Source organism: Phyllopteryx taeniolatus, chromosome 8, assembly GCF_024500385.1.
Source record: "Phyllopteryx taeniolatus isolate TA_2022b chromosome 8, UOR_Ptae_1.2, whole genome shotgun sequence".
In the NCBI taxonomy this organism is placed as follows: domain Eukaryota; kingdom Metazoa; phylum Chordata; class Actinopteri; order Syngnathiformes; family Syngnathidae; genus Phyllopteryx; species Phyllopteryx taeniolatus.
Window position 1 is genome coordinate 15562185 of NC_084509.1, and position 12850 is coordinate 15575034.

At 42.5% G+C, this 12850-nt stretch overlaps 1 protein-coding gene across 2 annotated transcripts in view; it reads left to right on the plus strand.

Annotated features, from left to right (window-relative positions):
• Positions 1 to 12850, plus strand: part of cbl (Cbl proto-oncogene, E3 ubiquitin protein ligase) — a 68754-nt gene that overhangs the window by 10749 nt on the left and 45155 nt on the right. Inside the window, exon 2 of one of the 2 annotated variants that reach the window (XM_061781095.1) lies at positions 724 to 971. In XM_061781095.1, coding sequence (XP_061637079.1) covers positions 724 to 971 — 248 coding nt within the window. Of the gene's footprint in view, positions 1 to 723; positions 972 to 12850 lie in introns of those variants that run through there. The other variant, XM_061781096.1, reaches the window with a different exon arrangement.

The window sequence follows — 12850 nt, forward strand, 5'->3', positions numbered from 1 at the left end:
CCGTGAGTCTGGGGGATGTTGGCGGATGGTCCGGTCGGGGTCTTGAACCTACGTCCCCCGCGGTGGCAGCCGATGATATTAACCATTGGGGCCAAGGCTGCTCGCTTCTCTCTCTGAGTGACCAGGTTGGATAGGATTAGAAATGGAACTCATCAGAGGGACAATGTTAGATGTTTTGGAGAAAAATTTAGAGAGAGCAGACTTCGATGGTTTGGACACATCCAGAGGACAGTGAGTGAGTATACTTGTAGAAGTGTGATGAGGATGGAGCTGCCAGGCACGAGAGCTAGAGGAAGACCAAAGAGAAGTTTGATAGATGTAGTGAGGGAAGACATGAGGGCAGTTGGTGTTTGAGAGGTGGATGCTGGAGATATGCTTACATGGAAAAGGATGACACGCTGTGGCAACCCCATAATGGGACAAAGCAAAAGGAAAAAAAAAATCATCATCATGTATTTCGGAAACTTGCATCTCAAAGCTCTTATAGGCCATAGTAGTTTGTTACATTGCTCCATTCTGAATGTCCTCCATTTTGCGCACTTCAAATAGTCTAGTTTTCTTTGTATGAAAACAACCTATATTACAGTATACAGCATTCTGTCTGCCCGATATAAATAAAGCCTTGAAGAAAAATGCAGCATGAAAATTCCCTGATTATTTTCTTTTGTTCCCCCATTTTGTGTCTTCACACATCTTCCTGCCACGTTCTCTCCATCTCTGCAGGTGGTGCGTTTGTGCCAAAACCCCAAATTGGCCCTGAAGAACAGCCCCCCTTACATCCTGGACCTGTTGCCAGACACGTACCAGCACCTGCGCACAATTTTGTCTCGCTACGAGGGCAAAATGGAAACCCTGGGGGAGAATGAGTACTTCCGAGTCTTCATGGAGAACCTGACCAAGAAGACCAAGCAGACCATCAGTTTGTTCAAGGAGGGCAAGGAGCGCATGTATGAAGAGAACTCGCAACCCAGGTGAGCATGTGTTGTCCACCCCCTGTGTCATCCAACAATAAACTTTTACTAATCGGAGGTGTGAAGCCAAGATGAAAAAAACATTGATCATGAATAATTCTAACGAGGTTGGCACACAACATACAGTTTTTCCACGCCTTCAGGGTGCTTTCAGAATGCATCAAAACAAGAGCTGAGTGCTGTTGCGGTTGGAGGGTGTCAGCATCTGTGGCCAGAACAGTCTCTCGTTTACAGATGCTGTCACTGTGCCTTGCAATCTCTACCATGTATAGTACATGGAAATGTCATGTTTCTCTTGGTGTAAGCCTTTGTGCGTCTGGTTTACTGTTGTGCACTGATGGGTGTAAGTGCAATTAGTATAGAATAAGCCTAATTCTCAAAAAAAAAAGGCCACTAGAAGTCTCTTAAGAGTCAGAATCAGCTCATAGTTGCTGCACTATTAATTAGAAATCTCTCAGAGGTGTTGACTAGATGAAGCACTCAAGTCCCTCCTTGTCTTGCTTTTATCACAAGTTTTCCTTTTGCTGTTGTGCTTTGTTCAGCTGCTGCTAAAGGCGAGGTGACTTTCCTAGGATTTTTTATTAGAGGTTTTGTGCTGCCAAATAAATGTTTGTGTGTTCTGCTGTTATCGCTGCCTTCAGGAGCTTACGTGTTGATTTAAGGTACAACGACATCAAGCAGATGGAAATTAGTTGACCGAAACCACCTTAGGCCAGCACCATAAATGTTAAGTTTGCTGTTGAATTTTTAACATGATATGAAATGTGGCTAAAACCAATTAGAAATCAGGGCCAGTTCTAGGAATGCACACTTGAGGGGGCAGGCAGAAACATTAAGGGAGCATCGTGTGACAGCATATTTTTATTTTATTTTACTATTTATCATTTTTTTATTAGGCCGCCAACTTAGCATTTGCTACACAGCATCTTTCACTACTTAACATCGTGTAAAACACTCTTAATAACGCACAGGTACTGGCCATTGTTAACAGAACACTTCTACATCTGTAATTTTTGTGTCTGTACGCACTTGTCATTAAAGCACACAGCTGAACAAACTTCTAAGACACACACTCCACCAACTGCAGCGCTAGCTTCACTCCTCCAGCCACTGCGACGTTACCACCCATACACAAATTATGGGCACCAGGCCGCTTGAATAATAATCATACACAAATGAGCACAAAACTAGATCTTAAGGTACCCAAATTTAATAGATTAACCCTTTACAGGGGACTCATGAAAATACTTGCAAATTTTAAATGTGTATGGCTTTTTTTTTTTTGTTTTCTTTGACTACAATTCTTGTCTCTTTGTGCATATACATGTTTAGTTGTGTGGGTGTGTGGTTTTCTAAGAGACAAAGACAAAGATGTACAAATACCCAGGCACACATTACATTGGATCAATAAGTACACTTTACTAAGCAAATCTTTGTTTAGGGACAATAAAAGGCATTCTATTATGCTCTTTTTTTGTTTGTTTTTATTCAAAGGCGGAAGAAACATTTCCAGTCATTTTGAGTGCAAATGAGAAGCAACATTTCATCCATGTAGAAGTATTTACAGATGCACTGGCACTTGGATGCATTTTCGAGGTTCAGTAATGGTTGGTGAAAAGAAATGGAGGTGAGCAAGATGGTTAGGGGTGTTTACATGCTTAGTCAGGGAATGTTACTGTTAATGTTAGAGTTCCTGGTCAGGGAATTAATTTTGGGTGGGGCAGGAGCAAACTGATGAACTGTTGACTTTGGACTTAAAAACTTTCAGATATTTAAAAAATAAAAAGCACTGGGGGGCTTCATTTTCATAATTTCACTACTTTGATTGTTTCTCAAAGTGGTATCAATGACTTGTGAGGCAAAGCAAATTATTTGAAAAAAAAAAAAAAAAAACCTAATACATCAAATGTCCAAATTCAGTTCATTAAGAGTCTATTGTAGAAAAAGAGGAAAACGGATCAATTTGAAGACCGGTATAGATTCTATTCTGTTCTAATACATCAAAACGATGTTAAGCCTGTAACATTCAAGAAGCAAATGGAGCAGTTCTGGTTGTCGCTCTTATTTTGAAACTCAAAATTGCACCACTAACTCAAACAATAACATTATAAAAATGCAATATTAATGCATGTTTAAGGTAATTAAATTATAAGGATGAACACATTTCCTTCAATAATAAATGGCTTGGTGGCCATTTCTAGTCTCAAAGCAGACAGTAGATCAGACGCACACCACGAAGTTGAGGAGACTTGAGGAAGCATGCACGATTGCGCGGATTTGATGGGAGGGGGCACAGCTCCGTCAAACAAACAAACATGGTGCCCCCTCCCATCAAATCCAAGCAATCAGCGATTGTTTGAGGGAGCTGTGGTCCCTCTTGCCCCAGCACATAGCCTGCCACGTTATAAAATGTTTTATTCTTCTGATTATGATAAACCTATGTCTGTATCATCATACAGTATTTATGCAAAACTGTTCTTCAAGGCATGTACTTCTGCAAGGATTCGGCTGTGATGAACAGATTGTCATTCCTGATGATTAACGCTGAACTCTGAGTCATTCCTATTGAATGCACAGCATCTAAATTAGCCATTATGAAACCATGAGTTATTTGGATATTGAGAGCTTTGTGGATATGTAATTTTACCCTGCTACGCATTGTTCCAAGATGGAAACAAGACAAACGACAAGTAGGTGTCTGTTAGTCATAGTAAGCCCGTATTAAATGTTAGGGTTACACAAACACTAAAAACATACAGTGAAGCTCTTGAAAAGATATATTGATGTTTCTGATAAAGCTGTGTAATTGTTGTTTGTAGTGTGTTTTTTCTATAAAATGTCTGTAGTGCTGGGGTGATTACAACAAACGTTGAAGCTAAATCTCTGACTCGAAGCTTTGCAGTGATCATTTTTCCATATGGACTATTTTAGCTCTCAGATTCAGACAGCACAACTCTGTGTACAAATAAGTTGTTGCAATTGTTTAGAGGCAGGAGAATGAGTGCATAAATGTCCAAAGTTTGGGATCATTTCACATTTTAAAAAAGACAGTGTATCTACTGCAAAGGAGAACTAATGTACCACAATAGAATGTCTACGTTTGGCAACGCAACGTATCGATGTTTGCTAATTGAATATAGCCTACCACCGCTAGTTAAAGTTATTTTAATGCCCGTACAAGTGGTCAAGGATAGACACACCCGCCGGAGCACTTTCAATCATTTTATTGAACAAAACGGTGTCAAAATAAACTGATAATAAGCACATTCATACACGAGCTGCTACAGCCGTAACTGACGCCAAGTCACTCAACACGTAGACTGGCTAACTGTTACCCAGTTAACAGCCAACTGTGAACTTGAGCTCATAACACCCAACTCTACACTCTCTTTCACTGACTCCCTTATCACACGAAACGGCATGGCTCAGGTGGTAGAGTGGTCGTCTCACAATGCGATTGGCTGGCGACCAGTTCAGGGTGTACCCCAGCTCTTGCCCAAAGATAGCTGGGATAGGCTCCAGCACACCTGCGAACCTAGTAAGGATAAGAGGTACAGAAAATGGATGGATGGACAATGCAAAATATAATTTTATCCTATTAATCATCCATCCTTCCATTTTCTGTACCGCTTATCCTTACTGGGGTCGTGGGCTATCCCAGCTATCTTCGGCCGAAAGGCGGGGTGAACTGGTCACCACCCAATCGCAGCCTATTAATCAATTGGATAAAATAATCGATTTTATAAATATTCGATAACTGCAGACCTAGGTGGTATCAATAAGGTAATTGGATCGACTTTTCTGTATAAGCCACAGTCGCTTATATTGGGAGAATTGAGTGTTTGATATGGTGGATAATCACAATAAATCCAAGTACATTCATACAACGGAGAATACTGTACATAGAGAATTGACCTAAGGTAATGTTATGTTCTCCCTGCAGACCTACTTGGCCTTGAACAGGAATATGCTCAGCAATAGATATACAAATAGAAGTGCAAATTTGTCTTAAACTATATATACTTTATAGAAATAATTTCAATATTGAGTCAAGATTAGAGCCGCGAGGAGCTATTCCAAAGTTACCTAGTAAAGCTTAGAACGTGTCATCGCCAGTGTTGGGAAGATTACAAATGAAATTGGTTACAATTACACGATACCCTGTTGAACATGTAATAGTAGTTTAACTATTTCAATTTCTTTTTCAATGTAATGTAACTAATTACATTTGATTGAATTTTATTTTCTTAATTTTGAATGAATGCATCAAGAGGTCCCTTGGATGTTTCCTCTGAAAAAGGGTTAAAAACCATGGAAAACCTTTCATATACTTAGACAAACTAATATATTGCATTACAAGCTGGTGCTTCAAGGTCATATTTGGAAAAAAATATGTGAAGTTTGAGACTACAGCAGAATGGCAAATGACCAGAGAGAGCCAATCACAAGAGTCTGGTTTAGAAGGAGGAAGTGAAATGAAAAAAAACAAAACTTTTGCAGCTGTTTTTCATGTAACTACAATTGTAATCATGGAAATTTCCAAAAGCATCTGTATTTTTTATTACACATGTTCTCCCAGTAATGTAATGGTTACAAATACAGATTTTTTGTAATTAAAATTATGTAATCTCGTTGCATTCAATTAGTTACACCCCAACACTGGTCATCTGGTCATCGCAGGCTTCTTTTGGTCTGTTCTTGAACTTCGAACGGAAACTAAATTGCTACATACTAGACAGCACATTGGCCTGAAATATGTAATGGCATTGTGTCCCCCTCCTGGATAATGAATGCTCTCTTAAGCCTTTGGAATAAAACTTTCCAATGCCAGCAGACAACCTTGGGGGTAGTTTTGCAACTTAAGATGCGCAACTGCTTGGAGACCTTTCTGGTTTGACCTAAACGACAGTTGTGACCTTTTAGTGGTTTTCTCCAAACTTGCAAGGCTATTATGCAAAGAAGGATGGCCTCTTCACACATTATACCATGTGCTGTTTCTTCAAACAAAGGCTTCTCCTTTTTCTGGAAGATTTGCTAATAATGTTTTTGGGTTTTTTTTAACTGGGGAAAAAATACATCCATCCACCAACCATGTACCGTATTAACACAAGTCAGGGAACTCTGCCTTGAGCTGTTTGAACAACTATGTTAAATTAAATATTATCAACTAATTGCAAAACGTGACTGCACCAAAATTAATGGAAAACTTAAGAACATTGTCAATGTTAACTCTCAGAGATCGCTATTGTCTGTGTGGAGAAGTCAGCAACGATAACCAAAGGCTGTCAGACCACTTGAGAATCCCATAGAATCAACCAGTGACACTGAGGCATACAAGCGACACATGGTTGCATGAAGCCGCATAACACATTTTATTAATTAATTATTAGTATTAATCGTACAGACATTATGGCGACTTCAGGTTTTATCCATGTTTACGTGCAGACAATCTACCATGATTAGATTGGTTTATGTCAACAGTAAAAGACTTTGGGCTAGCTCGAAACTCTTGAATGTGGCGTGGGTTGATAAGCACCTAGAGATTCAGACCACCCCCACATGCTCTCCTCTGTACAAGCCTCATGGAATGTTTATCTTTACACAAAGAAGTAAATACACCTAACACAGTGCTCTTTAAGCTAACATTTGCACATGCTAAATTGCAGTCTTGACGTAACTTTGAAGGTGATTAAATGGGAGGTGTTGTACAGTACATTTAGCATGCAGACCTGCAAGGGAGGGAAAAAAAGTTCACTGTATGAGAGCCAAGATGAAAGTGAGTCTTATGACAATGAGCAATTTAATAATTAACGCAATGGCCCAGATTTGGCCCAGTAGTCTTTGCTCATCTATGCTCACTTCCTCTTCTTGCAGTGCAAGACATAGACTGGCATGAACGTCACCATAGGTCACCCCCCCCCCCCCCCCCCCACACACAAAAACAAAACATTCTAGCATGGTATAGCTACAGTGGGTACGGAAAGTTTTCAGACCCCCTTAAATTTTTCACTCTTTGTTATATTGCAGCCATTTGTTAAAATAGTTTAAGTTCATTTTTTTCCTCAATGCACACACAGCACCCCATGTTGACAGAAAGAAAATTTAATTGTTGAAATTTTTGCAGATTTATTAAAAATGGAAAAACTGAAATATCACACCGCCAAAAGTATTCAGACACTCATATATTTAACTCTGATGCTGTCCATTTTTTCTGATCATCCTTAAAATGGTTCTACACCTTCATTGAAGTCCAGCGGTGTTTGGTTATACTGATTGGACTTGATAAGGAAACCCACACCCCTGTCTATATAAGACCTTACAGCTCACAGTGCATGTCAGAGCAAAGGAGAATCATGAGGTCAAAGGAACTGGCTGAAGAGCTCAGAGACAAAATTGTGGCAAGGCACAGATCTGGCCATGGTTACAAAAACATTTCTGCTGCACTTAAGGTTCCTAAAAGCACAGTGGCCTCCATAATCTCGAAATGGAAGACGTTCGGGACGATCAGAACCCTTCCTAGAGCTGGCCATCCGGCCAAACTGAGCAATTCGGGGTGAAGAGCCTTGCTGAGAGAGGTAAAGAAGAACCCAAATATCACTGTGGCTGAGCTCCAGAGATGCAGTCGGGAGATGGGAGAAAGCTCTACAAAGTCAATCATCACTGCAGCCCTCCACCAGTCTTGGCTTTATGACCCAACGGAAGCCTCTCCTCAGTGCAATCAGAATCTGAATCAGAATCATCTTTATTTGCCAAGTATGTCCAAAAAACACACAAGGAATTTGTCTCCGGTAGTTGGAGCCGCTCTAGTACGACAACAGACAGTCAATTGACAGAGAACACTTTTGAGACATAAAGACATTGACAAAAAAAAAAAAAAAACAGCCACTGAGCAGTAAAGGGTTGCTAGTTATCTGGTAATGCCGGTACATTTTATTTTTTTTGTTTTGACAATTGTGCAAAAAGATGAGTCCTCTAGCACTTAGAGCAGTTCGAATGACTAATATTGCAATAGTCCGGTGCAATGACCATTGTGCAAAGGGCGCCGAGACTTCAAGGAGTGTATGCGGTTTAAAGTGACGAGTAGTGCGTTAATCTGGGACAATGTTGATTGTGCAAATGTTGCAGAAACTCCTCAATCAGTGTGCAAATGGAGCAGATGCTACTCTGGCATGAGCGGCCACTATTGGTCAACAACAGATATGCAAATAGTGCAGCGTGGCGAGACAACTACAGTGAGTGCACGAGTAATGTATAATTGGCCCCACAGAAATGTGACAACGAACTCAAGTCAAAAAATTGCCAGCATGTTGTAATGGAATTGTAGGTTAGGTGTTGAAGAAGTTGATTGCAAGAGGGAAGAAGCTGAATGTCTGCTAGTTCTAGTTTGCATTGATCGGTAGCGCCTACCTGAGGGAAGGAGCTGGAAGAGCTGGTGACCGGGTTGTGGAGGGTCCAAGAGGATTTTGCACGCTCTTGTCTTAGTTCTGGCAGAGTGCAAGTCCTCAATGGTGGGTAGGGCGGTACCGACAATCCTTTCAGCAGTTTTGATTGTCCGTTGCAGTCGGAGTTTGTCCTTTTTTGTAGCAGCACCAAACCAGACTGTGATGGAAGAACACAGGACTGATTCGATGACCGCTGTGTAGAACTGCCTCAGCAGCTCCTGTGGCAGGCTGTGCTTTCTCAGAAGCCGCAGGAAGTACATCCTCTGCTAGGCCTCTTTGAGGACGGAGTTGATGTTGGTCGCCCACTTCAGGTCCTGAGAGACTGTAATTCCCAGGAACTTGAAGGTCTTGACGGTTGACACAAGGCAGCTGGACAACATGAGGGGCAGCTGTGGCGAAGGATGTCTCCTGAAGTCCACAATCATCTCTACAGTCTTGAGCGTGTTCAGCTCCAGGTTGTGTCGGCCTCATCACAGCTCCAGCCGCTCCACTTCCTGTCGATATGCAGACTCGTCACCGTCCTTGATGAGGGCGATGACAGTGGTGTCATCTGCAAACTTCAGGAGTTTGACTGTCTGGTGCGCTGAGGTGCAGTCGTTCGTGTATAGAGAGAAGAGCAGCGGAGAGAGGACACAACCTTGGGGCACCCCACTGCTGATGCTGCGTGTGGATGAGGTGGCCTCCCCCAGGCTCACGTGCTGTGTCCTGCCTGTCAGAAAGCTGTAAATCCACTGGCAGATGGCAGGTGAGACGCTGAGCTGGAGAAGCTTGGAGTTCAGGGATGATGGTGTTGAACGCTGAGCTAAAGTCCATGAACAGGATCCTCGCGTAGGTCCCTGCACTGTCAAGGTGTTCTAGGATGAAGTGCTGTCCCATGTTGACTACATCATCCGCAGACCTGTTCGCTCGGTGGGCAAACTGCAGGGGGTCCAGCAGGGGACCTGTGACGCTCTTGAGGTGGTCCAGCACGAGACGTTCACAGGACTTCATAACCACAGATGTCAAGGCGACAGGCCTGTAGTCATTTAGACCCGATATTGCAGGTTTCTTGGGGACTGGAATGATGGTGGAGCGTTTGAAACAATGCGATGGCACTTCGCACAGTTCCAGAGATCTATTGAAGATCTGAGTGAAGACTGGCGTGAGCTGGTCCACGCAGACTTTGAGGCAGGATGGGGACACATGGTCTTGGCCTGTCGCTTTGTTAGTCTTTTTTTGTCTGAAGATGCGTCTCACATCCTGTTCATGGATGGTTAACGCAGAAGTCAGAGGTGTGATTGTGTTCGGTGGTGTGGCCGGGTGGGTGTAGGGTGTGAAAGTGTCCTTTTCAAATGTACAGTAAAAGGTATTCAAGCTGTTGGCCCAAATTTGGCCCAGTAGTCTTTGCTCATCTATGCTCACTTCCTCCTCTTGCAGTGCAAGACATAGACTGGCATGAACATCACCATAGGTCAGTTGAATAAACCATAGTTAATTGATCACATTTGCTACCGGGGCTTAGTGTGCTATTGTTCTCAGCTTGGGGGGATCGTCGCTTGTAATTATTCAGCGATTGGAATGCATGCCAGACTGATTTAGAGTCGTTAGCGCTAAACTGTTTTCCCAACTTTGCTGTATAGTTCCTCTTTGCAATGTTAATTTCTTTAGTCAACTGGTTTCTAACTCGATTATACAGGGCCCTGTCCCCGCTCTGATATGCGTCCTCCTAAGCTTGGCGAAGCTGCTTAAGTTTGGCAGTGAACCACGGCTTGTTGTTGTTGAAAGTGCGAAATGACTTTGTTGCTACACAAACCTCTTCACAGAAACTGATATAGGATGTGACAGTGTCCGTATATTCATCCAGGCTGCCAGCTGAATATTCAAAGACACTCCAGTCTGTGCAGTCTAAACAGCTTTGAAGTTCCATCTTTGCTTCAATGGTCCACTTTTTCACTGTTTTCACTGTAGGCTTTGCGTATTTAAGTTCTTGCCTGTACGTCAGTATTAAGTGAATTAAGCAGTGATCAGACGAGCCCAGGGCTGCGTTTTTTAGCGTAGTATAGCAGTGGTCTAAAATTTTATTTTCCCTGGTAGGACAGTCGATGTGCTGCTTGTATTTAGGGAGTTCGTGGTTGAGTTTAGCTTTGTTCAAGTCCCCGAGAATAATGAGGGGTGAGTCCGGGTGTTTTTTTTTCCATTTCGTTGACTTGTTCAGCAAGCGTTAGCAGTGCGGCGTTCGTGTTAGCTTGAGGCGGAATGTACGCACCAGCCAGAATGAATGATGCGAACTCACGCAGCGAGTAGAATGGCTTACAGTTAAAAAACAGCAACTCCAAATGCGGGCTGCAGTGTGTGCTGAGCTCCGTGACGTCCGTACACCATTTTTCGTTGATATAGAAGCATATCCCGCCCGCCGCCTTTTGTTTTCCCCGATGATTCCATGTCGCGGTCTGCTCGGTGAATATGGAAGCCGGGAAGCATGACTGCGCCATCGGGTACAGCGTTGCAAAGCCAGGTCTCCGTAAAGCACATGGCGGCGGAACGTCCGAAGTCTTTACTGGTCTTTAACAGAAGATGAAGCTCGTCCATTTTGTTGGGTAGGGAGCATAAATTTGCGAGGGTGATCGACGGGAACGCCAATCTGAATCCTCTCTTGCGGAGTTTCACCTGGATGCCGGCTCGGTTCCCTCTGTGGCGTCGCCTCCGCCTCCATGCACCGAAAACCGCGGACGCCGCTCAGGTGAGTAACTCGGGGAAAAAACTGAGCGGATTTGCGAAAGTTGGTGAAAGGAAGTCCGGAGTAGCCTCCTTGATAGTTAGCAAGTCTCCCCTTGTGTAAGTGAGTCGTGTAATGTCTCCAAAGACGAACGAAAAACACAAAAACAAAAACAATACTAGAGAGCGCGTAACCGAGGCGACCACACTGGTAGGCGCCATCTTGGACACATGAAAACCTGCATGGAGTTTGCCAAAAAACACCTAAAGGACTCCAAGATGGTGAGAAATAAGATTAGCTGGTCTGATGAGACCAATATAGAAATTGTTGGCCTTAATTCTAAGTGGCATGTGTGGAGAAAATCAGGCACTGCTCATCACCTGTCCAATACAGTCCCAACAGTGAAGCATGGTGGTGGCAGCATGTTTATCAGCTGCAGGGACAGGGATTCTGGTTGCAATCAAAGAAAAGATGAATGCGACCAAGTACAGCGATATCGTGGACGAAAACCTTCTCCAGAGTGCTCAGGACCTCAGACTGGGCCGAAGGTTCACCTTCAAAAAAGACAATCACCCTAAGCACACAGCTAAAATACAGAAGGAGTGGCTTCAGAACAACTCCGTGACTGTTTTTGAATGGCCCAGCCAGAGCCCTGACTTAAACCCAATTGAGCATCTCTGGGAAGACCTGAAAATGGCTGCCCACCAAGGTTCACCATCCAACCTGACAGAACTGGAGAGGATCTGCAAGGAGGAATGGCAGAGGATCCCCTAATCCAGGTGTGAAAAACTTGTTGCATCATTCCTAAAAAGACTCATGGCTGTATTAGCTCAAAAGGGTGCTTCTACTAAATACTGAGCCAAGGGTCTGAATACTTATGGCTGTGTGATATTTCAGTTTTCCTTTTTTAATAAATCTGCAAAAATTTCAAATTTCAACAATTGTTTTTTTTCTGTCAATATGGGGTGCTGAGGGTATATTGATGTGGAAAAAAAATTACTTAAATGATTTTAGCAAATGGCTTCAATATAAAAAAAGTGACAATTTTAAGGGGTCTGAATACTTTCCGTACCCACTGTACAAAGTCGGCCACTAAATGAAAAGTGGAAAAGCTGTACTGACAAATAAATGCACTACTGCAGCTTCCAGTTTGACATATAGGTATAGTGTACGTTAAATATTATCCATCTCAGTCACTGAGTAGTTAAAAGACTGTAGAAGGCTGATCTATTTGTACACAGAAAAGTCCCCTGATACAGCACTGACCTCTCGGAGAGACTCTTTCATCTTGTTCCTGGGCTAAGCTTCAATCATATCCTGACCACCATCCATAGTCACAGTAAGTGTTGCGGTTGCAGGCAGAAGGATTTTGGAACTGTATGATGGCCTACACTGTACAGACATTAATGTACCTTTTGGTTGACAAATGCATTTTGTGCTTTTTAATTCAGGACATTGTTTTTAAGGCAATGTAAAGTAAAAGTTGAACTAAAAATAGATGTCAATAATTCTAATCTTAATTTTCAGTATTGTCTTTGTATTTTGTTGTTATACTTCGATTTTTAAATCAGATAAAGTAAGCCAGCCGGGAGTGCAACTTAATTAGTTTAGATTAATATATGGTATTATATATATGGTAAACCCCTGCATATTTACAGTTTGGCATTTGCAAATTTCCATATTTGTCTTATTTTTGGGGGGGAGGGGCTATCCTAAATTATTCTCTGAAAATCTCAGCGACT